At 47.1% G+C, this 25,845-nt stretch overlaps 1 protein-coding gene across 1 annotated transcript in view; it reads left to right on the forward strand.

Annotated features, from left to right (window-relative positions):
• MYRF (myelin regulatory factor) overlaps positions 1–25,845 on the forward strand; it is a 249,515-nt gene that overhangs the window by 219,841 nt on the left and 3,829 nt on the right. The window contains 15 exon segments of the mRNA XM_029582535.1: positions 169–203; positions 4,723–4,754; positions 4,756–4,779; positions 6,276–6,476; positions 7,860–7,968; positions 9,019–9,128; positions 9,926–10,086; positions 11,050–11,122; positions 11,688–11,776; positions 16,847–16,915; positions 18,551–18,636; positions 19,928–20,080; positions 23,649–23,945; positions 24,516–24,597; positions 25,243–25,317. Coding sequence (XP_029438395.1) covers positions 169–203; positions 4,723–4,754; positions 4,756–4,779; positions 6,276–6,476; positions 7,860–7,968; positions 9,019–9,128; positions 9,926–10,086; positions 11,050–11,122; positions 11,688–11,776; positions 16,847–16,915; positions 18,551–18,636; positions 19,928–20,080; positions 23,649–23,945; positions 24,516–24,597; positions 25,243–25,317 — 1,596 coding nt within the window.

Raw genomic sequence — 25,845 nt, forward strand, 5'->3', positions numbered from 1 at the left:
AGGTCGTTATATTTTTCTTGCTCATCAATAACATGTGAGCAGCTAGAATTGGATTTAGTTAAGCTGTTAACTAATTCAAAAAGGGCACGAGGGTTAAACTGGAGGTGATGGATTCTATGCGCGTAGAAATCTCTTTTTGCTTTGTCAATGGCTTTTTGTAGTATGAAGGTGGTTTCTGAATGTAGTGAGAAACACCAGGAGGGATTTTTGCGCCATTTTCTCTCAAGTTTTCTGAGGTTGCATTTCATGGTTCTTAGCTCAGTAGTATACCAAGGTTGCTTTTATTTTTAGATGGGTCGATCAGGCGCGTTTGCATGGGGCAAAGCTCTTCAGCAATGGTGTGAGTAAGGTGATTCCAAGATTCAAGGGCAGTTTCTGCATCAGTGAGGTCAAATTTGTTGAGCTCTAATGCGAGGGCTGTTACGAGGTCTTCTTGCTTGCAGTTGCGTCTGAATTGGATTGATTTTTTGGGTTGTATAGGGGTGGGGGGGCTGATTATGAAGCAGGAGATATCAATGCGGAAGTGATCTGACCATGGGATAGGGGTGCAGGTGGGTGAGTTGGAATGAATGAGAGAATTGGAAAATATGAGGTCCAAGGTGTGGCCTGCTCTGTGTGTGGGGTTAGAAATTAGTTGCTTGAATCCTAGAGCATCTAGGGCTGATAAAATGGCCTCACATGAGGGCATGGTAGGTGTTGCATCAACATGGATGTTGAAGTCTCCAAGGATAATTGCTGGAATGTGTATGTTTATGTGTTTAGAAATGTACTCAATTAGGATGGATGTGCCTTGGATGGATATAAAGCAGCATAAGCATTTCCGAGTGCTGGTGAAGCCACTAACACAGGGGAGAATGACCTGACTGGCAATCAGAATTGCTAAAATTGCAGTGTAGTGCCCTGCACCTTCAACAAACACTCAGGCCAGACAAGTGCTCCAATGCAGTGCATTTGGAGTTACCAAAGAATGTTCTTGTGGTGCGTCATAGTCTGGAAACACAATATTGCAATTCCAGATGAAGGTTTAGGAGGTGGAAGATGGGCAAGAAGGTATGGCAGGCATCAGACAATCCTCGAAACTTTAAACATCAGTCTCTGCCACCATACTATATTGTTTATGTCTTCGGTCTTTTTCCACTTTTGAAATTGTTCTTTGAAAAAAGTCGCAATATGTAGGGTTAGGACCTGGTTGCATCAAGTACGCAATGTCAGGATGGAAGATCCTTCAGTGATGGAAGAAAGACAAATTAGAAGGACCCTTTCCATTTAGCTGTAGTATATGACATTGAGATTGATGGCTAGGTAGCAGGTTTCCCCAGTTGCTTTTCTCATTTTAACGAGGAAATGACCTTGGATTCTTACCCCTACTTTGGCACTCTTCCACTTTCATGGAGAGCTGTGAAGAGCTTGTTGAATTAAGCACATCCTCTCACCCCAAGATTATTTAAAGAATTAAGATAAATCTTGATAGCTAAGATGGTAAAGTGATGTGTCAAGTATGTCAGTGAAAGGAGAGCAAAGCTTATGGGGCTGGATGGGCTAGGATATTAAGGAAGTTCAGAGAGGCTCTGATGGAGATACCCATGATAGAACCACTCTTTATATGTGATGATTCAGAGGAACTGAAACAAATCAGTATGAATCTAGAATAGGTTCTAAAGTAAATTGACAAACTAAATAGTAGCAAATCACTGGGACCTGATGGTGTTCATCCCAGAGTTCTAATGAAATTGCAAGCCTGCTATTGGTAATCTGTAACCTATCATTTAAATCTGCCACTGTACCTGAAAACTGGAGAATAGAACATAATGCCAAGTTTTAAAAAGGGTGATCCAGGGGTGATCCAGGTAATTACTTAGTAGTGACCCTAACGGTGCCTGGTAAAATAGTGGAAGTTATTTTTATGAACAAAATTACTGGTATATGGATAAACATGGCTTAATGGGGAACACCCAGTCTGGATTTAGCAAAGGGAACTGTTGCCTTACCAATTTACTGGATTTTTTTCAAGGTGATAATAAAAATGTAGATAAGAGTGAGCCAAGTGATATAGTGCATCTGGATTTTTAGAAGGCATTTGATAGAGTCCCTCAGGAGAAGTTCCAAAGAAAATGAAAAAGCCATGGGATAAGAGGAATGTCTGAATGTAGGTTGGTAACTGGTGAAAAGATAGGAAACGACTAAATAGTTTTCCCAGTGGAAAAAAGGGAATAATAGAGTTTCCCCAGAATCTGTACTAAAACAAGTGGTGTTTAGCTCATTCATTAATGATCTGGAAAAGGGAACAGTGAGTAAGATGATTAAATCTGGAGATGACACAAGATTATTCAAAGTAGATAAAACACAAGTAGACGGTGAGGAATTGCAAGAAGAACTTGCCAGACTGCAGAACTGGACATCTAAATGGCAAATGAAATTTAATATTTACAAATGAATGCACATAGGGAAAAATAATCCTAATTGCATGTAGATAATGCTGTGTTCCATAATGGAAAAGGACCTGGGGTCATTGTGGACAATACATTGAAATCTTCAGCTCAGTGTGTGGTGATGATTAAAAAAGCAAACAGAATGCTAGGAATTATTCAAAAAAGAAAGGCGAATAAAACTGATTACCATAATGCTTCTGTATAGCTCTATGGTGCAACCACACCTTGAGTACTTTGTGAAGTTCTGGTTCCCCATCTCAAAAAAGATATAGCAGAATTAGAAAAGGTACAGAGAAGGGCGACCAAAATGATAAAGGGGATGGAGTGAAATCCTTATGAAGAAAGGCTAACAGGCTAAGCAGAGAGCAATGATGGAGTTGCATCAAGAGTATGAAGGCTTCTTGGTCAAGGGTAGTAACCACTGCACCAGTAAGTTACCCCAATGCACTCTTTTCCTTCCTCATTTCCATCCTCTAGCTTTTAGGGATCCACAGTGTTTATCTCATGCCCCTTTGAATTCTTTCACTGTTTTCATCTTCACCTCCTCCGGAAGGGCATTCCAGGCATCCACCACCCTCTCCTTGAAGAAATATTTCCTGATGTTGATTCTGAGTCATCCCCCTGGAGTTTCATTTCATGACCTCTAGTTCTACTGATTTCTTTCCAACGAAAAAGGTTTGTCGAATGTGCATCATTAAAGTGTTTCAGGTTTCTGAAGGTCTGTATCATATCTCCCAGGGTATACATATTCAGATCCCTCAGTCTCTTCTCATAGATCTTCTCATACAGATCCCCACACCAATTTGGTTGCTCTTCTCTGGACCGCCTCCATCCTGTCTCTGTCCCTTTTGAGATATGGACTCCAGATTGAACACAGTACTCCAAGTGGTGCCTCACCAAAGACCTGTACAAGGGCATTATCACCTCCTTTTTCTTTACTGGTTATTCCTCTATGCAGCCCAGCATTCTTCTGCTGGTGCGGCGGTTACTACCCTTAACCAAGAAGCCTCATACTCTTGATACAACTCCATCATGCCTCTCTGCTTCAACAGCAGGGGGAAAAAGGGGAATTGGATTTGAACAGCAAACTAACGAGGGCCCCCAACTTTTACAGTCTGCGGAAACAAGTATGGGAATAACTTGTTGATGTGGCGGTTACTACCCTTACCAATAAGCCTGATACTCTGATGCAAATCCAGCATTGCTCTCTGCTTCAACGGAGGAGCATAATGGAGACTTGGATTTCAAACAGCAACCATGAGGGTCCTGACTGGTTATGGTCTGGGAAACAGATAAGCATGGGGGTAACTGCTACAGGGTTGGCAGGGGATCCTACCATAGTCTTGTTGGACCATTTGGTTGTTTCTGCCGTCATTTCTATGTTTTTGTGCAGGTTAGACCTCTGCACAGCCTGGGGGTAGGCTGCGAGGGTGATGGGCTGAATTAGAAACTGGTGTGTGACAGACGCTGAGGCGAGTGGTGGATGGGGCTCATCTGAGGAAAGAAGGATGATTAGTGTGCAGTGCCCTCAAGGATTAGGTCCTGCGGCCAGTTCTGTTCAGTACTTTTGAGAGTGATATTGCAGAGGGTTGGTAGGAAAAGTTTGTCAGCGTTCTCTGCAAAGATCTGCAACAGAGTGGACACTCCTGAGAGAGCAGATGGAAATGAGAAGTGATCTAAGAAAGATCAAGGAGCCACTGAGTGCTCGGCAGCTCGGTTCAATGGAAAGAAGCACTGGGTGGCAGAATCCAATGGAGAAAGTAAATAGAGGAGAAGGGGGGACCTTGGGTGTTCTATCTGATCATCTAAAGTAGCAGACCAATGTGATAAAGTAGTGATCAGAGCAGGAGCAATGCTGGAGTTACACAGGGTGAGACATATCAGTAGAAAACAGGTGTATCTGTACAGGTCATTGCTTAGACCATCACCTTGTCCCTCCCCGTCGTGAGAGGATGTGAACCCACGGTCAGAACCAGACTAGGGAGCGGGAGATGCGTGTTTCATTGCACAAACGTGAAAGGTAGCCTTTGTATATTAATTGCGGTGTTGTTTCTCTCCCTCCTGTTTTCCTGGCTTCCTCTCTTTATTTCGTTCTCTTTATTATCCATGCTTCCGATTCTTTGTCTCTTCCCTTTCTCTCATTTTCTTTGCAAACTCTTGCTCTGTTTTTCTTGTTCTCTGCTCTTTGTTTCCATCTCTCGCTGTCTCCTCTGAAACCTGTGTTACTGCTTCCCTCCCTCTCCTCTCTCTTCCCAGGTACTTTATTGCTGGTGGTGGCCATTCAAGCTCACACCCCAGAACCAGAATTACCCCATAGCTTCCCAGGTCCTCCGAACGCATTATCGTCAGGGTAACGGCTTTTTATTCTCATTCTTCCCTCCCGTCACATCTCATGAGGATGTAAAGTTTAGAGCTCCGTGCCTGCGGGCAGCAGGGCCTCAGGCTGCCCCGCGTCCGGGACATAAACGTCACCCCGGATCCCTGGCAAAGAACCGCAGTGGGCACCAGCTGCGCAAGGTAAGACTAAGCCGCGTGTTGTGTTAACGATAAAAAGCCTCCTCTCTCCGCGCAGGGCAGGGATCCCGTATTTAGCGGGAGCCCTCCCCTGCGAGACGCGCAGAGGGCCCGGGAGACGTTGTGCTCCTGCGTGCGGCAGCCTCCCGTAGCCCCCCCCGGAATCGGAGGAAATTCTTTTTTGCCCCCGCGGGAGGTCACCAGAGGTTTGCGGGAGGGGGGGGTCGTCTCGGTACCGCCGAGGTCGGGCGATGGATTTGCGGCAGGTCCTGCTCATGCTGATAGGTTTATGGTGAAGGGGGCGCATGGGCGGGGGAGGAATTCCACATCCAGTAAGGTCCGGGGTACCGGGCGGGGATGGTGGTGATAAAGTTCTTTCTAATTAAAACACTGAAGGACGAGACAGGAGAAGCTCTGCTCTCCCACTGGCGCTCTGTGCAAATCCTCTTCTTCCTGAGACCCTTATTTTAGGTATTTCTTCTCCCTTGCTTGGGACATATTTTTATGGAAAAGCGGGGCGATAGCTAAAAGCGATTGGCTTTGATTTCAGCGTGGTCCAGTGACTTGGTCTCTGTGTACCAGAGCGTGCCCAGCTGGCAGCAGGAATAACTTTCCGTGCTCTGCCCCCGCGCCGCTGGAAGCTGCCAGGCAGTCAAGAGATGAGGGCCGTGCGGTGCCAGGCTGTCCATGCTGCAGGTGGCTGCTTTCTGCCCTCGCGCCGCTGGAAGCTGCCAGGCAGTCAAGAGATGAGGGCCGTGCGGTGCCAGGCTGTCCATGCTGCAGGTGGCTGGCTTCTGCCCTCGCCGACGCTGGAACTGCCAGCAGTCAAGAGATGAGGGCCGTGCGGGTGCCAGGCTGTCCATGCTGCAGGGTGGCTGCTTTCTGCCCCCCGGCCGCTGGAAGCTGCCAGGCAGTCAAGGAGATGAGGGCCGTGCGGTGCCAGGCTGTCCATGCTGGAGGTGGCTGCTTCTTAATGCCGACTGCTAAAGTCTGCTGGGACCCTGGGTGTGTGATTATTAAGGGGGGTTCCTTTCATGAATTGATTGTCCCCAAGGCATCTGCACCGCCCTGCTATAAGGGGGTGCAGAAAGTTTATTGCGGAGCCTTTTCTCGGCCACCGATGTCTCTGTGCTGCACGTCGCGCTGGCCTTGGCGCTCCTCTCTCTCTCTCTCTCTCTCTCTGCGCATGCGAGGCAGGCGGTTATAAGCCCCTTGCAGCCTCTGCTCCCGTTGCATTTGCTTTTAGTTATTTATTTATCCCGCCTCGTGTCCCGCAAATCCTAAAACGCGTTCCGGGCGGCTCTGCCCCGCCTCCCTCCTCTCCCTCTCCAGGCTTCAAACCCAGGTCAGTTTGAGAACGACAGCGATGTCCTGTGGCAGCGCGGCCAACTGCCAGACACCGTCTTTCACCATGGCCGCATCGGCATCAACACCGACCGACCGGACGAAGCCCTTGTGGTCCACGGTAATGTGAAGGTCATGGGGTCCCTGATGCATCCCTCAGACCTGCGAGTGAAAGAAGAAGTACAGGAGGTAAGGAGTGAGGATGGGGGGGGGAGGTGCAGACCAGGCTGCTTGGCCCGCTGAAGCAGAAACTCCAGGCTGGGTTTGTCCTGTGGCACTGAACCTTCGCTGTTAATACCTTGCCTGATAGCTGCTCTCATGCAATGTAGCAAAAAAAAAAAAAAAAAAAAATAAATATATATATATATATACATACAGAAGGCTGCACATCAGCTCCTGCAAAGTGTTGGACTGTAATTGAACCAGGCATGGTTTCGATGCACACGGCCCCGGAGCGGCCTCTCTCTAGTGTCCATCTCTGGCCGGGAAGCTGCCGACTGCCACAGAGCAGCACTTTCTACGTCGTCATTAGGTTTTGAAAACAACTATTGCTGTGACAGCCTTTGAGTACAGCAGGGGGAGACCCTGCCAGGTATCAGCCCACAGGCCACCTTAATCCCCAGACTAAAAACGACCTGCTTTTTTGTGCACGGTTTGAAGCCGGCCTTAGTATCATGGGATCGGGGTTTCGCACGACGGGAGCTTTGAGCTAAGGTATCCGTCTCCTCCTTAGTCCTTAGATAAATGAGGAGCGGGCTTTAGGAGCTGATTTCGTGACCTCGAGGTGATACGGGCCCGTGCACCAGCACCGGTATTTTGGACTGTGAATGCTGGGCCGCTGGTAGCCCATGCAGTGCCATGGGATGCTGGCAGAATAATTTCCTCCCTGCTTATGTTGCTCAGAAGTCCTCAGTTGCTGACATCTTTAGGTCATTTTCAAGGTGAAAGAAACTACTCCATACCCCGACCTTTCATATAAAGCTCGGACTCCAGACCCCAGACCATAGGGCATTGCATGGAGCTGTGGATTCAGTTGTAGTTAGTGAAGGGGCAGTATCTTAATGTTTCTCTGGGTCTGTGTCTCCATTCTCTTGGTTGGTTGGTTAGCTAAGTTTTTTATTTAAGATATTGCAATTCCTTGTTACATCAAAGAGATGAATGATAAAATGAAATTAACAGCTCAAAGTCTACAAATAACAATATACTCATAAATATATAAAACAAGAAAAACAGACATACAGCAAGACAATAATAAATAACTAAAATAGACTAATTTGTAGAGTTAATATCAAAGCAGATTAAATAAATCGAGAACTATCAGTGCTCAAGAAATAAGTAAAATAAAACACACTCACTGTAGAAGTAATATCTACAATAAAAACTAACAAGTAGAGTTCTGACAGATGGTAAGAGAGCTCTGTATAACTGAATAAGAACAGACTTGACGATGAAGCAGTATATGTGTAGTAGACCTCATGTAGCAGCATCCCTGAGAGCCTTTAGCAGCATCCGAATCCAAGGCTAGGAAGACTGGAACGCAGGTGCTCAGATCGCTGCCCTTTTCCCCCATAGGTGGACACCACGGAGCAACTGAAAAGGATCTCCCAGATGCGACTGGTCCATTATCACTACAAACCAGAGTTTGCCAGCACCGTGGGCATCGAGAGCACGTCAGAGACAGGTAGGACAGTTCCAGTCCCTAGATGCTACTGTGGCAGCATTCTACATATTTGGTGTCCTAGAAAACCCTCTTCAGATGCATCACTTACCTCCCCAGATGGGAATCTGAGAATTACCCAATCCCTGGCCCGGCTTTGATTTGCATATACAGATTCAGATAACTTTATTGGCATGACATTTTTTTAACACATGTTGCCAAAGGAATGCACACAGTGGTTAAAATAAAAGGAATAAACCTGTCTTGTAAGCCTGTTGGGTATGATCTTAACCTCTGAAATTTACTGCTAATGCTCTTCTTAATTCTTATGCCCTGCCAAAGAGCTTACCCGTTGGAGGGATCCGGTACTTTCTGCAGTCAGAGTGGTAATTGTGCAGTAGCTGCTGCAAGATAGTGCCACCTAGTGGTAAATTCACATATAAACAATATTGACTGAAGCCTCTTCATTTCTCAGCCAGAAATAGCGCAGATGGGCATGAAGTTTACAACTCAGCTATCTCGGTCAGGATCTGCGACATCCCCTTTTATTCTAGCATGGAGCTCACCCCCACCCCCAAGTCACACACAACTGTACCAATGCACCTTGATCTGACCTATGGATGCCCTCTGCAGTTCCAGTACTGAAACCCGAGACCCGCATCCAATGTATCTCAGTCCTGAGCTGCAGTATCCCTTGCTATCCCAGCCCCACAGCTATATCAATGCACCTCTCAATTCATCCTTACTGCAGGAGGGACGTTTTCACAGGAAGGCCATTGGCCTCCCATGCAAGTCATTCACCTCCATAGATTTGTGTGGCATCAGCCTTTTGCCTAATCTGACTAGTCAAACCTATAAAAATATCCAGTGTGGGTTCAGCGGAGTGAGGGATCCTAAAAACTGGAAATGACATGAGAAAGGATCCTTTGCTGCTTTGGTGAAACTCCCTGGCCCTGCAGTAAGTGGGCGGCACTATCTTGTCTCATTGTCCTTTATGTTTTTATAGTGGCCACATCCCTTGTATTCGCGGGCCGGGGAAAGCTTTGGTCACTCATGAGACTCGTTTCTTCTCAGGCGTCATTGCACAGGAAGTGAAGGAGATTCTCCCAGAGGCCGTTAAAGACACGGGCGACATGGTCTGCACTAACGGGAAAACCATTGAGAACTTCCTGGTGGTGAATAAGGTGAGTAACGAAGAAGGAATTGGGCGATAGTAACCCCTGGAGGAGGCGTTCCCAGAGGCAGTTTATTGGAGTCCGGGGAGGGAAAGTGCGCACGAAAGAGGCATTGACAGGCCCACGCCGGCTATCTTCAATGCACAAAGTACCGTCGGAAAAAGCAGGCGCCAACATCCACAGGCACATTAACACCCCCCACCCCCCCCGGGCAAATTTCAAAGCAAACTGACTTGTGCTTTGAACATTGGTACAAAGCTCTGGGGGTAAAACGTTCGCCCAGACTTTGCCCTGACGCAGATAGTATGAAAAGTGCCCCCTAAAATTAGAATGGAATGGCGCCCAGGCAGGTGTGGAGCTCTTCACATGCTTCAGGAAACGAGAGAGCCCTCAGGGTGGCACAAAGGAGACCCAGTGAAAGTATCTGCTCTCCCCCCACACCCCCATGACGATCCTGAAATAGGATGGGAGCCGTTCGTGGTGTCAGAAGCTTCGGCTGTAGGTTAGACAGTCTCTACCCTGCCTTGGTCCTCAATCTCCTCTGACATCTCGTTTAGAGGTCCTGGTGAACGAGAGAGCGCGTTACAGTTTTGAGGCACTGACCGTGCCAGTTCGGGGCGCCCCGATTTGTTTAATCCCGCCTGCTGTGACTAGGAGGGTACCTGTAGACTGTAACAGTCTGCGTAATTTCGCCCCCTGCGGTCAGGAGAATGTAGAGTGTAACCATCTGTTTAATCCCGCTGGGGAGAGCTGGGAGTTGCATCTGCAGAACGTAACGGTCTGTTTGATTCCCCCGGCGTGGTTAGGAGCGTATCTTCATGGAGAATGTTGGAGCGGTGAAAGAGCTTTGCAAACTGACTGACAACCTGGAGACACGCATTGATGAGCTGGAGCGCTGGAGCCGTAAACTGGCCAAACTGAAGAGACTGGACAGCATGAAATCTACCGTCAGCACAGGGGCTCTCAGGTGCAATACCATCTCCTTCACATAAAGGGCCCCTATGGCTCTCGGCTACAATATCATGCCCTTTACATAAGGGGACTTGCTTGACAATACAAATCTACTGGTCTGTAATTATTTCATGGATCTATCAAGTATCGGGGTTATTCTTTGGGGGTTACCTTTGAATGGGGCACTGCCCATCACAAGAGGCAGAGTTAAGTTAATAACTCACGTGCTAGCAGCTGGCAGACAAAATACAGCTCACCACTGGAGATTCCCTCCCCCGGCTCCACTGACGAAGTCTCGAGTGTGCGTATTACGGAAGATGTATGCAGTGGAGCTCAATGTCAGAGACTTTTACTGTGATGTCCCCAGTATTTGGAAGCGCTGTCAGTTGAACGTGGGATCAGTGTTCGCATATGTAGGGATGATGGATGGAGAGGTGGGAGGTACAGGTACACATAGTAGAAATCCAGCTATGGTGTAAAAGAGGACATCAAAAACTTGCTTAATTTTATCTGCAGTTGCGTAAAGTGTCTCCAGTTAAAATGAGCAAATAACTACGTTTGTGAGATTCTCCCTTCTTACATTCCATTTTTTTTTTTTATCTTGCTTCTTACCTAATTATAGGATGTTTATTGCCAGGCAATTTTGTTTGGTATGAGGTATATTGAACATGCTGGTGAAAGACCGAAATTCCAGTGCATATGAATATTGTGATGCCCATGTGTTGAATTGTAATTTTGGTACGAAGTTTCAGTAAAAAAAACAAAATGTTGTCCCATTTCCTTACTGGTTGAACCATTGACCTCTGCTGAGATCACCAGCTGGGGTTCTAGCTCTAATGGTAGGGGTATGGTTATTTTTGCTTGCGGAAACCTGCTCTGAGACCACCATCCCATGGCTCCTAAGTCCCCGGATTTCATTCAGAAGGTGCCATCACACAGTCACATGTTGACCTGGCCCCGTACACCTTTCTCTTTGCAGCCAAGCAGGAAGTCAGTTCAGCCGCACAGGAAGCGTGCCGTACCAAAAGAGACCCCCCAAACTCCTCAGCAAGGTGAGCTTTTGTGTGTGCGACACCCAACAAGAATGAGTATCAACACATGTCCCAGGTGGCTATCCGCCATGCCATGATTGTAAAAGTAATTATGGATGCACTCCCCAAAATGTAAGCGATTACAGTTGCAAGTTGCTTAAAAACCAGTTACTATTTCAATTAAATTAGAATTGCTTGCAAACCTTGTCAGCTAGGCACAGGGGGTACGGGGAACCCGGGAGGCTGTGCAAGCAAATAAAAAAAGGGATTAGACATTTTATGGAAGGCCAGAGCAGTCACAGGCTTTTTAGCAACATAGTGAGGGAGGTTACCCCATGTTCACCATGACTGCCGGATACCGGAAGAGGATGCCAGGGGATGGCACGCATGCCCCATTTCTTATACAGTTTCTCTGGCATCCATTACTTGCTGCCGTCGGAGATGGACCTGTGCTTTGACCCAGTGTGCGTAACTGAGAAAGGCAGAGAGAGAGAGAGAGAGCCGTAGAACAGGATTTGGGAAGAGAAATCCGAGCAGGGCAAGATGGCGAATTCTGCGATGTTAGTGGTTCTGTTCTTTCTTGCAGTCTCGCCCCGGGCCTGTGGAGCAGGCCTGCATCAGCCAGCGCTTCTTGCAGGGAACCATCATCGCCCTGGTGATCATCATGGCATTCAGGTGAGGTGGACACGATTCCTGCGTGCACGCCTGTGCTGTGGCACCTCACTTTTTCCTGTCCTGTTCCCAGTGCTGGATTTCATTCTCCTCTGGAGTCACAGGTTGCGGTGGGCCTGGAGGGGGTCCTCCTAGTCACTTCAGTTGGCTGGCCTACAATAACGATGAGCACCACGTTCAGTAAGAGGGGTGGTGGAGCAGTGGCCTACTCTTTACGTTAGGAAGTCCAGCCCTGCCTGCCCCTCACCCCTGCCACGACTGACACACATCCATGCTGTGGCTCTTCACCTCACCGGACCTGTACTGTGCCATTCAGCACTGCTTTGGCACCTCTCGTGCCCTGTGCCACCCTGCTGGCAGCTGCCATGTGGCGCCTGGTGCTACGGTCCGTCACCTTTCCTATCCTTAGCCCACCTGGCCACACTGCAGGCAGCTGCCACGACTCCCTGTTAGTTCTCCATGCCATGGCCCCTGTGTCACATCTCCACAGGCCGCTGGCGGCTGCTGTGATTCCTGGCCCCCCCCCCAATCTTTGTACCACAGCCTGCACTGTTGCTTTTATTGATTCCTTGTGAAGCACGGGAGCAGCTGCAGCACCGGGGATTCAGTGTCGCCTCTCCCATTCAGCTGGGGGCTTGGAAAGCAGTCGGCTTGCTGATACCCCCCTGGCTCAGCCAGCAAGCAGGCAGGCAGCTTTCCAAGGCCCCAGACCACTGTGGCTCCAATGGCCCCTCCCAGCATGGATAGCCAGCTCCTCCCTGACCTCCTCCCACCTCTGCCAGAGGCAGATAAGCTGCTCCACTTTCAGAATCCAGGAGCTTTTAATCTTTTGTGCTCAGGCACACGCTTGGCTTCAGATGTTATATCTGTCAACAGACAATTATAAAGCAGCAGGAATCATTCAGCTAATGACACAATGCTTGCCCTGTAAATCCCGCAGGCTGGGGCTGTGGAATGGCGGATGGATTGTTTCCTTCCCACCACGTTTGCATTTTTTTTTTTCTCTCACCTTTAATTCTGCCATGTTCGGTTCCCCCTCGCCTCCCGCAGCCTGGATGGCATGTCCAGACAGCTTAGTGGACCCCTCACTATGCTGAGGGCTAGAAAGGCGTACCCTCAGCACAGCTATTTGGTCAGCAGGGGGCTGCCTGAAGAGTGACAGCAGTCTTCTCTTCCCCACTCCCCTCCCTTCCTCCCTCCCTGCACCTGTGCACGTCACCCCTGCTGCGTGCCCATCTTGACTGGCCCCAGTGGCTGGAGGATCCCCTATTTCATAGCACTATGACCTGAGCCATGGATCAGCCCACTCCATTGCATTTTCTTAAAATTAAAATACTAATAACTTATAAGATGCCTATGAATATAAAATGTTTACCTGCTGGAGTCAAGACATCTTACTGCATAAGAGTGTTTATCACTCGCACATTTACCTTGCCAGAACAACTCGCTTCACTGTGCTTATTCACTCTTGGCAAATGCACAAGGAGACACAATTATGACTACAAAAGTGCCAGCACACAATAGCACTATACAGGAAAAAGAGATGGTTACGTCAACCAGCATGTGAGTGTGTGAGGTTTTGTGGGACTGTTGGGGTGAGCGTGTGGGGTTTTATGTGATTGCAGAGGCATCATAAGCACCAAGCACACAGGGCCCATGCCCCAAGTCTTACCCATGGCTCTTGTATCTCCTATTTTAAACTATTTTGTTGACGTTTAGGAATTTATTTTTTTTTAATGTATGTGAGTTTTTAATTATTGGATATTCTTTTTGTCAGCTTTTTGAAATATTTATTTTTTCTATGAGTATGGTTTTACTATTATGATGTATATTTCTTGAGTTTATTGTTTGATATTTTATGTGGTATGATGATGTTTCTGTTTTTTTCCATTGTTGTATTGTATACAGAGTCTGGCTTATTGCAGTTTCAAGTTGTTTGTGGCATGTTTCAATTTATATTTTATGGTCTCTTTAGTCTGTGTTGGGTGAGGGTTTGTCTGTGTTCTGTGTAAGTGACTAAGACAAAGTATTCTGCTAGCTTTTAGTTTCTGTGTAGGGATCTATAGCAGCTTGACTTGTTTTATTTTCCTGATAGAAAGTGTACTAGTGTTTTAGGGTCTAGTGTAATATTTGCCAGCATGTAAATAGTAATCCCACTTATAAAAAAAGCAACCCTTCAATTAATGCTGTTTTGGTATGGAAGGCTTACTATATTGTCATTGTAATTCACTTTTTTCAGAGAATTCATTGCCAGTTTTTCAGTATCTCTACAGTACTGTAACCCAAAGGCTGAATATAAGTGACTGTGTGCTAAGCTGTGCTGTGTCTGGGTCCTTCAGTGAGTGCACTGTAAGAAGAAATCAGTGAAGGGTGTGGAATACTGATGCACTTATATTTTTGCGATGGAGAAGGTACAGAGAAGGGCAACCAAAATGATAAAGGGGATGGAACAGCTCCCCTATGAGGAAAGACTGAAGAGGTTAGGGCTGTTCAGCTTGGAGAAGAGATGGCTGAGGGGAGATATGATAGAGGTCTTTAAGATCATAAGAGGTCTTGAACGAGTAGATGTGAATCGGTTATTTACACTTTCAAATAATAGAAGGACTAGGGGACATTCCATGAAGTTAGCAAGTAGCACATTTAAGACTAATCGGAGAAAATTCTTTTTCACTCAACGCACAATTAAACTCTGGAATTTGTTGCCAGAGGATGTGGTTAGTGCAGTTAGTGTAGCTGGGTTCAAAAAAGGTTTGGGTAAGTTCTTGGAGGAGAAGTCCATTAACTGTTATTAATCAAGTTTACTTAGGGAATAGCCACTGCTATTAATTGCATCAGTAGCATAGGATCTTCTTAGTGTTTGGGTAATTGCCAGGTTCTTGTGGCCTGATTTGACCTCTGTTAGAAACAGGATGCTGGGCTTGATGGTCCCTTGGTCTGACCCAGCATGGCAACATTGAGAAAAATGAACAATGCACCCATAGTACACATGTGCACAGACAATTAATGGAATGCATGTATCTATGTAGATTATTCTCTCATTCTTTTGGTGCTTAAAGAGATTCCAGAGTACATCACTCATTAATACCCCTGCTGCTTGTATTGATCCATTGGTAGATTGCCCATTGCCATTTATCTTGGGAAAAGAGAGAGAAGGAAGGTTCAGGGCAGTGATGGCACATTTATGCAAATTCATGCAAATTAAGGGAGAGCCAGGTGCTTTTTCCCCTCTCCCCAATCCTCAAGTATCCAATCCTGGTCTGTGGAAAAGTTGGCAACCTTGTTGGGAGGAGGTGAAGAAAAGGACCTCTTGGTCCCAAATCTTTTACCTAACAATATCCCTATGTGATTGTAGGTGGTTGAATAGGGGGCTGTGATTGTCAGGGTGTGTGGTGGGGTTTTAGTATAGCCATAGGTGGGTATATATGGGGGGAGTGTGTGATTTTTTAGGTATATGAGTTTTCTCTCACTTTTGAGGTATGTGAGATTTTGACTGACTGTTGGGGTGAATGTGTGGTGTTATGTATGACAGTAGATGAGTGTATGTGGTGAGTTGCTTGATTATTTGGGAGTGTGAGTTTTCTCTTAGTGTGTGCAAGGGTTGTATTATTCTTGTGAATGTGGATTTTGTTGGCTGCTGGGGTGAGGGTGTGGAGTTTTGAATGACTTTTGGGATGAGTGTATGGGGTTTTGTGATTTGTCGATGCATATGTGGGGGGCTTACATGATTGTTGAAGTGTGTTGAAGCGTGTGGAGTTGAAGTGACTGTTGGGGTGATTATGTGGAGTTTTTAATGACTGTTGAGGTGAGTGTGTAGAGTTACAAGTGACTGTAGAATGCATAGAGGGTTTTGTGATTGCTGGGGTATGTGGATTTTGTTGACTGCTGGAGTGAGCGTATGGAGTTTTGAATGACGTTAGGGATGAGTGTGTGGGATTATGTGATTTATAGATGAATGGGGGAGCTTACATGATTGTTGAGGTGTGTGGATTTTGTCTGACTGTTGGGGTTCTCACTGACTATAAGGTTATGTATGACTGTGATGAGTGCGTGAAGGGTTGTGTGACTGCTGGGGTGTATGGATTTTGTCTCACTGTTAGAAACATAGAAACATAGAAATGACGGCAGAAGAAGACCAAACGGCCCATCCAGTCTGCCCAGCAAGCTTCACATTTTTTTCTCATACTTATCTGTTTCTCTTAGCTCTTTGGTTCTATTTCCCTTCCACCCCCACCATTAATGTAGAGAGTAGTGATGGAGCTGCAACCAAGTGAAATATCAAGCTTGATTAGTTATGGGTAGTAGGGGAAGTAACCACCGCAATAAGCAAGCTACACCCATGCTTATTTGTTTTACCCAGACTGTGTTATTCAGCCCTTATTGGTTGTTTTTCTTCTCCCCTGCCGTTGAAGCAGGGAGCTATGCTGGATATGCGTGAAGTATCAGTTTTTCTTCTCCCCTGCCGTTGAAGCAGGATATGCATTGAAAGTGAAGTATCAGGCTTATTTGGTTTGGGGTAGTAACCGCCGTAACAAGCAAGCTACTCCCCGCTTTGTGAGTTAGGGTGATTGTGAGTTAGGGTGATTGTGAGTTAGGGTGATTTGTGAGTTAGGTGCTTTGTGAGTTAGGGTGATTGTGTGGAGTTTGTAATGATTGTTGGGGTGAATGTGTACGGTTGTATGTAACTGTAGAATATGTGAAGGTTTGTGTGATTGCTGGGGTGTGCGGATTTTGTCTGACTGTTGAGGTAAGTGGGGTTTTCGCTGTCTTGGGGGTGAGTGTGTAGGGTTGTGTGTGTCTGTAGAATATGTGAAGGGTTGTGTGATTGCTGGGGTGATTTTTGGGATGAGAATGACTGTTGGGATTAGTGTGTAGGGTTAGATGTGACTGTAGATGAGTGTATGGTAGGTTGCATGATTGTTGGGGTGTGTAAGTTTTCTCTGACTTGAGTTGAGTTTGTAGGGTTATGTATGATTTACATATCAGTGTATATGTGCGTGAAAGTGTTGGAGGGCATCCATGCAGCTGAGTTAATAATGTAACTTGAATACTTATTGGGATTATTTTTCTTCTCAGTGTCATCTCCATGTCCACTCTCTATGTGTTGAATTTAAAAAATGAAGAAGATTTTATTGACATGGATGGGTAAGTATCTGAGAGGTTATTGCACTCACTATTGTGTCTGACTGCTTCGCCTAATTTCCTTGGTACTCCAGCCTCTGAGCTGAAAGGTTCATAAGGTCAAGTTTTAATATGGGCCAGGGCCTTCATTATTTGTTTTTATTTTATTTTTCCCGGGGATTTATTTGTGCTTTTGACAACAACAAAAATGGAAGAAAATCACTGTAACAAACAACTCCTCATTTTTCTGGGTAAATACTGACCCTCAGTATGAAGTGCGTTTCAGTCCCTCCGCCTGAGCTGAAATGAGGGAGGGGGCCAGGGGATGGAAAATGATAACCCAAGGGTTGCTCTGCTTTGGGTGGACGACTCGACATCAGAGGTTGGGGGTCATGGGAGCCCATGAATTCTGCAGGCCCAAACGAAATTCTGTCTGGTTTTTTCCAAAAATGAGGTTGATATTCAAAGGGGGTTTGTCAGGGTGATTTTTGGAGTTCCCCGGACAAAACAGATTTAAATATTTCTTGCCCATTCCCCTTTGCCATGGCTAAATAGAAGCGGTGATAGGATGGAGGCATTCCGGGGGCGTGGCTACATTTTAGCCGGTCAGCGCTGATATTCAGTGCTAAACGTAACCAGGTGAGTTTGGTCAAAATATTTCCTGTCCCACCGTTCCCTGGGTATATTCAGTGGAACACGTACCCCGGTAACTTTCCCGCATATCAGCCCGCTCAATATCAATCTCTAAGTGACAGTTTTATTTATTTATTTATTTATTTATTTTGTAAAATTGAGTTTAAACTGTAAATGAAAGGATCCTAATTCCAGGCCTTGAACTGATATCTGATGCGGATACTGCATGGCAGTACTGGGGGAGGCAGGGTAAGAGAGGTCTTCACTCCGACTCCTGGCTAATTCGGCTCCAGACGTGACTCACTGCTTGCCACGTTCCATCTTATAGGTCGGGTGATCATTGTCCTTTTACAGATCTAGTACCTGACCCTACTGCTGGGTGAAAATCTTGTCACTGAACATCAGAAAAGCTGACACTTTATTCCTCTCTTCCCACTGCCATCCTGCATATTTTCATCTTCTCTCTCCCTCCTCCCTTTTTGGATTTCTTCTCTTCCTGTCATCTCCCTTGTTCGCTGAACCTCTTTCTCATGTCTCCCCTCACCTGTTTCTCTTTTTTTTCTCCTCTGTGTCTCTCTGTCGTTTTGTTTCTCACGCCTGCTCTCTCTGACCCCTGTCTGTCTCATGTACACTCTTCTTTCACCCATCCTGTCTTCCATTTGCTTCTTGTCCACGCTCTCCCCCCTCCTCCCCTGCCTCGACAGTGCTCTCGCTCTGCCTCACGCCTGCATCCTGACTCTCTTCCATCAGAGGAATGGCAGCCTCCCTGTTACTCTTTGTCCACGGTAGGTTCTTCCTCTTCTGACAATCTTTGTTTCTTTTTATTCCCTTTCTCCTAATCCCTCTCCGACATTTCCCTCCTGTAAAGGGACCTGCTTCTCCTCCCCTGTGCTTCTCTGCATGAAGCCCTCCCTCCTCGGCTCCCTTTACTGGCTGTGCTCTCTTTCCCGCTCCTTCCCTCCCTCCCTGGCCAGGAGTTTCGCTTTCTCACAGTTTGATCCTCATCCTTTTTTCTCCCCCCTGAAGCTCCGGTCAGAATTTTGTCACAACTCAGCTTCGACGCTCCACGTCATCGCCTCACGTCTCAACGGCGAGCCCCTCCTTACTGCCAGGTACGTAGAATCCGTTCAGTCTGCGTGCGGTGCGCCTGTCCTGGGGTATAATAAGATATCAGCAGTGATTCCTGAGGTCCGCGGGTTCCCTGATATTTTTAGGCCTGGCAGGTTTTCTCCAGCTCCTCTGGGCTTCCAGCTCGGTCGGAATCAGCCCCTGGTGAGCCAGAGAGCCGTGCGCCTTCATTCACGGATTCCCCCCTAACTTTATACCTCCTCCTGACTCACACAGCCCGGTGATCGTAGCAATGGTTCTCGGCACGCACCAGGGCTACCTTCCAGATGTCGCAGGCCCTAAATCTGGCCACCTAGGCATTGCCATTGTGCGACGGTGATGACGCCCTCCCTCCCAGGGGATGTGAACGCTGCCTCTGCAGCACTTCCAGCCCCAGGCGACCCATGGGGCAGAAGATCTTTCCCATGTCATGCCACGCTGCCGCTGTGCCATCGGGCTGGCTCGCCCTGCCTTTTTTAAGGGGACAGTTTTCCTCTCTGCCCACATATTTGCAAAGTTTGCAGGTACTTTCACGTGCAGGCTTTGCACCAGTGCTCAAAGGGAACGTTCGAGTGTGCTTGGGTGGTTCTATAATGAGGCAGGATGAGGAGGCCGCTTCAGGCGGCAAAAAAATGCCGCTGTGATATCCGCCTCACACTGCCTCATTATAGCTGAAGGGAGGAGGGACGCCACCGCCGGAGGCCAGGCCTGCGACGGCTGAAGGAAAGAGGATCACTTTCGCACGTCGCCACCAGCGGCCGGGTCCATGGCGGCTGAAGGGAGGATGGATTTGCTGCCACGGGGCCACCATCGCCAAAGGCTAGGCCGCCGGCGTCTGAAGGGAGGATGGACGGAGGGCGGGCACTGGGAGAGGAGGGGGTGAAGCAGGACAGGAAGGCTGTTCTCTGCTGAGTGAGAGCACAGAACTGGGAGGCAGAAAATCTTCGTCTGGCCTGCTGCCGCCCTAGAATTTTGCCATCCTAGGCCCAGGCCTAGTTGGCCTCTCGGCAAATTCAGGCCTGAAGACAATTACAAAGTTCAGGTGGCATTCAGTAATGGCTCCGGCCCTATTAAACTTCTGGCCTGGTCTCTCTCTGCCTTTATTCTTTCAGTTCAGTAGAGCTCAGGTCACAAGATTGCAAGTACCAAAAAGCTAAAACATTTTAAAAGCAGTGTAAAAACAGAGTAAATGCCTGTATCTCTCACCATCTTCCCCTCCCCATTCCCCCGCCCTTTCATCCCTTTTGGAAAGGTATTTGTGTGCGTACAGACAATCTCTCTGCTATTTCCTTACAGGCATGCCAGAGCCTGACTCTGGCCGTGCAGTCCCTCCCCTGGACTTCTGTTTTAATGCTCCGTGTGCCGCGGTGTGCTGTGCCCCTGGCCGGGCCTTCCCTGGGACCGCCTCCTCGACCAGCAAAACCTCCCCAACCGGCCAGACAGAGACAAGTAAGCGCGATAAATCCACGAACTGGGAGACACCAAATCCCCGTCTTCTGTTTGAGGAGTCTTTGTGTGAAGTTTAAGGGTTTCGTGGGAGCGGGGTGGGGGTGGGGGTGCGGGAAGATGGCGAGCATGTGGCTGGTTTCCGTCCTCTTGGTTATTTTGGGGCTGTGCGGGATGCCGTCCCTCGGGCAGAAGAAGAAGGAGCTTTCAGCTGGGAGTCATATACACAAGCACTCCTGGATCTCTGCTGTCATGGACCCTAAACTCAGTCTTTGCAGCATCCCCAGCTGACTCTTGGCATTGAGCGCAGGCCTTTACCAGTCCTTATAATATACAATTTAGTAAATAATGGCAGAAAAAGACCAAGTGGCCCATTTAGTCTGCTCATTTGTATCACACAGCTAGAATATATCCCAGTTGCTAGTTATAAAGGCTTGACATCTTGTAAGATATTGCTCCATATCAAAGTCAGTTTTGCTCATTGGTTCTCTTTGTTTCTAGATACAGAGTTTTGTTTTTTGGGGGGTTTTTTGGTTAAAAATCCTGAATGGTTACAGGTGCAGTGATAGGATTAGTAAAATGGACATTTAAATAAAGCTCTATAATGCCAGATCTCCGCCAGGAACATTGTCACATCACATTCAGAAAAAAATTTAAAGCATGGCTGTTCGCTCAAGCATATCCTTGAAGAAGCCTTATGGTAACCCACACGGAACAACACCCCACGGTTGCGCCCTCTTTCCACCTCACAAAGGAACTGTTTTCTGCTAACTGTGCTCATATACAACTTGACTAATTGACTCCTCTGTGTATATGTATATAATTTTTACCATGTAAGCAATTGTTCTCTGCTTACATGCACTGCTCTCCAGTTAGAAATTGTTAATCTATCCCTTTTTTCTAACAACCTTGTTCCACATTCCCTGTTGTAACGTAACTTTCGCTCTCAGTGTTAACTGGTTTACCCCCTAGTTTATTGTAAACCGGTACGATAAGACCTGGTCTTGAGCATCGGTATATTAAAAGAATTTAAATAAATAAATAAATTTGGGTAATCAGGAAATTGTTGAAAACTAGATGGAAAGCTGCAGATATTTCTCTACTCCCCATTTTTTTGGAGGGTGTTATGAATCAGATAGTTAATAATTGCCGGCTGTAGGCAGATGCGGCGTGTCCTGCTTTCTTCTCCATTTGTTAATAGTACGTGGTAAAATACAGACGTGGTCTTGGAACCGGTAGCGGCTGATCAGTCTGACGTGGTGAAGATATCAATGGCCAGGGCACACTGTGAGGTGTAATAGAGACAGGCCACCAGATATATTTATGGCGAAAAGAACTCAGCAGGGAAGGGAGCTGCCACCAGCCGTCCACAGATCAGCAGGACCTCACTGTGACACTGTGGCTATGATATACTGTATTTATCAGACGCACAGACATCCTCGGGTGGGCTTATGTGTGCTTGAGACTCAGAAGGCATTGGCCGATCAGGATGGACATGGGCCCACTGAGGGCGCCATGCCTAGACCGTGACCCGGGATCCCCGTGGCCTATAGGCAATGGAGGAGAAGGCCACACCCGTCTTCTCACAGCAGCCACGGAAGGCTCCATCTCTTTCTTTTTGTCTGTAGTATTGTAACTTTGTGTGCTGTGGCCCACTAATATCCAAGGAAAAGCTGCAAAGAGCAGCTGACCAGAATTTCAGATCTTTGATAGCAAAAACTGAAGAAAAAGATTCAAGCGATAACGCTTTAAAATATGGCAGAAAGTCGCAGCCCCAACGGTACTGAGCACCACTAGCCTGATTAAAAGGCGCTCCTTGGTACTGCGTCCTCTGAACTCCAGAAAGCAGGCTGGTTTTGGTGCAATTCAAGCACTTAAGCGAGCACAAGCGCTCAGTTTCAGAGACGGAGATGCTACCCAGCATATCCTGGCTTCTGAGCGAGGTTCGTTCTGCTCGCAACGCCAGTCGAGAAAAAGAAGTTTGGTAAGGAAATATCTCGCCCCTGTCCACAGCAAGGAACAGGGGGATTACTTCCCTTCCTGGGACAGCGTCTGCTGTAGGGATGACTGTTTGAACGTTTTCTGTGCTTTTCCTCTTCTGTGTTTATATTTTAAGGGTTAAGAATCCCACCAATATTTAAAATGTTGAAACGCGATGGATATGTTTTTTCAGTTGCTCTCCTTCCCTAGCATTGATAGAGTGCTTTGGGTTAATATGAAACTTCTTTGCTGGGGTTCGTGAAAGCAAAATATATATATATTTTTTTTTACCAAATGTCTTTTTTGTGATTCACCCCTGTAGTTTGGTCATTTTTTATCGTGTGTCAAAAAACCCATTTGGAGACATTACCCCACAGAACGATTAAGACAGTGTTATTGCAGGCCCCTGTCCATGAGAATTGGGGGTGGGGGGCGTTGTCCAGCCCTCTCCCAGAACCCTTCCAACCAACGTCTCTATAAAAGGAATATACAGCACCACACACACGTGCGCCTTATGGAAAAAAAATCAACATTCAGCGTCTCTTCATCACACAATTCTCAGGAAAGATAATAACATAAGTCACATAGAAATGACGGCAGAAAAAGACCAAACGGTCCATCCAGACTGCCCAGCAAGTTTCTTATGGTAATAACTGCCGCTCTGTGCAGGTTACCTCCAAGCCGTAGTAATATTTACCGTCAAAACCAAGCAACTGTCAAACCCATACAAAATGACTGCCAAGAAACGATAACAAGAGTTAATTCACTAATAACACAAAATGTTTTAAGACAATCAAAACATAAGAAAGTTAGAGCTCTGTACTGTAAGAAAAAAAAAAAAGATTTCTTACATGCTAGGATTTAAAAAAAAAAAAAAATGTATTCTAGGATCACGGTTCAGTTGTTTTTCTCACATTCCCAGTCACAAATGAAGGACCTGTTCTATCTGGCAGCTTGACCGAGGTGGTCCAGAATGCCTCATGGAGACACGTCCCACCGGGCAACCCTCCACGCGTCCTCCTGACTCACAATGGTTAATGCGCTACAGCTTCCGCCCTACCAGCTTCCTTAATTATCCGCACAACAAAACTCAAACCTCCCTCCTGACTGCAGACGCGTGATGTGTCCCCCTCTTCCATTTTCTCATGAATTTAACGCGCTTCTGTGTGCGTTCTGATGGGGCCCTGTTATCCTTACTGCAAAGCAAGACAACTTTACCATGACCTGGAGCGGCGGCTCTCAACCCAGCCCTCAGGGACCTCCCGGCCACTCTGCTCTCCAGGACACTCCCCAATGAACGTGCACGATGTAGGTTTGCACTTCTTGGAGGCAGGGCATGCAGATAGGTCTCATGAATATCCACCGGGGGGGGGGGGGGCATCCCAAAAACCAATAATATTTTATTCCTGCTTTTCTCAGGTTTTGTTTTATTCTCTTCTTGAAAGATAATTTTATATAATAACACTGGCTCCATCCAGGGTGGATAAGCCCCATGGCCCCATTCCTGGCAGGCAGACCCCCCTGCTCCCCCCTCCCCCACACGCCTGTCCACTGTCCCTCTGCAAAGTATCTCTCTTTCTTTCTTCACTAGACCAAAGCCAGTCATCACCTTCCTCCACCCCATCCGCTACCAACATGAAAGCCAAATCTTGGTTCCAAGAGAAGACGTCTTCCAGAAACTTCTTGAAGACCAGTGAGAGGGTGCAGGGCTCCAGGGAGCCAAACACCAGCCCCCAGTCTCCATACACCAACATGCAGGGGAAATGGAAGCACACACCAAACCTCTCATACTCTTCAAACAAGCTGCCCGGGCAGGGCCAGCGGCCAGAGCGGAGTGTCCAGCAGGTGGCCACAGAGCAAGCGCACACAGCAAGCACCAGGCAGGATGGTAAGTTCTGTGTCCCTGCCAGCGAATGTATCTTTTTCCTCCTATATGAGTTGATTGTAAACCGGCATGATGTGCCATTCGAATGTCGGTATATCAAAAGTTCATAAATAAATACAAATAAATAATGCTACTGAAGAGCAGAGAGAGCGGGAGGCAGGATGCACGAGGGGCAGGGGCAGGATGGCTGGGATGTCTAGGAGTGCCATAGGGCCAGGCATGAGGTGCCCTGGCAGATCTGTAGGTGGTGCGAGCGTTGACATAACAGCAAGAGCTGCACATCAGAAGAGAGGTGCACTGACAGAGCACTGTGAGCTTCCAAATTGGAAGAATGGAGCACTACATGTGAAGAAGAAAGGTGCTCTGGCAGAGCTGCATGTAATGGATCAATACTGGAACAGCAGGGGGTGCAGGAGAGCAGGACTGAGGTGTGTGGTAAATCTGATGTAGTGCCAGTACACTGTATCCTTTGAAGTGAGAAACGCTATGTCTCATGTTCACAACAAGTCTTTTTGATACCCTTCCTGCCAATGTCTTCAATCTGTGATTCTGGCTTTTCTCCTTTGAGCACAGGCTCCTCGCTCAGCTCTATCCGGATTCTGGATAATAACATGCCCATCACATCGGAATACTGCACTTCCAATGCCCCCTGTAGGTGAGTGAGACCCACCTTGAATACTGTGTACAATTCTCAAAAAAGATACAGTTGCGATGGAGAAGGTACAGAGAAGGGCGACCAAAATGATAAAGGAGATGGAACAGGTCCCCTATGAGGAAAGGCTGAAGAGGTTAGGTCTTTTCAGCTTGGAGAAGAGACAGCTGAGGGGGGATATGATAGAGGTCTTTAAAATCATGAGAGGTCATGAACTAGTAGATGTGAATCGGTTATTTACTCTTTCAGACAATGCAAGGACTAGACGGTACTCCATGAAGTTAGCAAGTAGCATATATTTAAAACTAATCGGAGAAAATTATTTTTCACTCACCGCACAATTTAGCTATGGAATTGGTTGCCAGAGGATGTGGTTAGTGCATTTAGTGTAGTTGGGTTTAAAAAAGGTTTGGATAAGTTCCTGGAGGAGAAGTCCATTAACTGTCATTAATCAAGTTGACTTGGGAATGGCCTCTGCTATTACTGGCATCAGTAGCATGGGATATACTTAGTGTTTGGGTACTGGCCAGGTACTTGTGACTTGGATTGGCCACTGTTGGAAACAGGATGCTGGGCTTGATGGACCCTTGGTCTGACCCAGCATGGCAACTTCTTATGTTCTTAAGTGCCCACCTTGTTTATCCACAGGCCTGGGAATTACACATTCTGGATCCCCATCAGCCAGGTCACACCAACGAATCTGAATCTAACCCTGGAACTGAAGTAAGTGGCAGGTTTCCTCTGGGGAGGGGCTGAACTGTGGTTAGTACTGGAAGGTCTTCTAGTGATAAGATAATCCTCAAGTGGGAGGAAGAAGCAATAATGAGTATGAGGAATCTGTGAAACACAAGCCTCTGACCAGTCTCGTGTCTAGTTCTGCACTGCTGATCTCTGCTTTGTATCGCAGGTTGTACTTCCTGGGAGTTTGTTTTGCCTTTTGCCCAAATGCATCCAGTTTTTAAATTGGACACACTTGGCACATGATAACACCAGCACTCAAAAACACACAGGCTGATGAACTAATGGTGACTGTGGTTGCCAGACATTGCAAGGCAAGCACATCTGCCTCACAGCAAGCACTAGTCCCCTCACTGCAGGCTTCAGCGACAAAGAAAGATTTAGGGAATGCAGAAACCCAGTAGCGACTCATCACGTGACCCTGCTGACTTGCCTATGAACATGCAGTGCATGCACCAACCTAGCACCTCAGCGTGGACTCTGCTGGCAAGAAGTCTGTAGAAGCTTTCCCTG

This window comes from Rhinatrema bivittatum, chromosome 17 (genome assembly GCF_901001135.1).
Source record: "Rhinatrema bivittatum chromosome 17, aRhiBiv1.1, whole genome shotgun sequence".
In the NCBI taxonomy this organism is placed as follows: Eukaryota; Metazoa; Chordata; class Amphibia; order Gymnophiona; family Rhinatrematidae; genus Rhinatrema; species Rhinatrema bivittatum.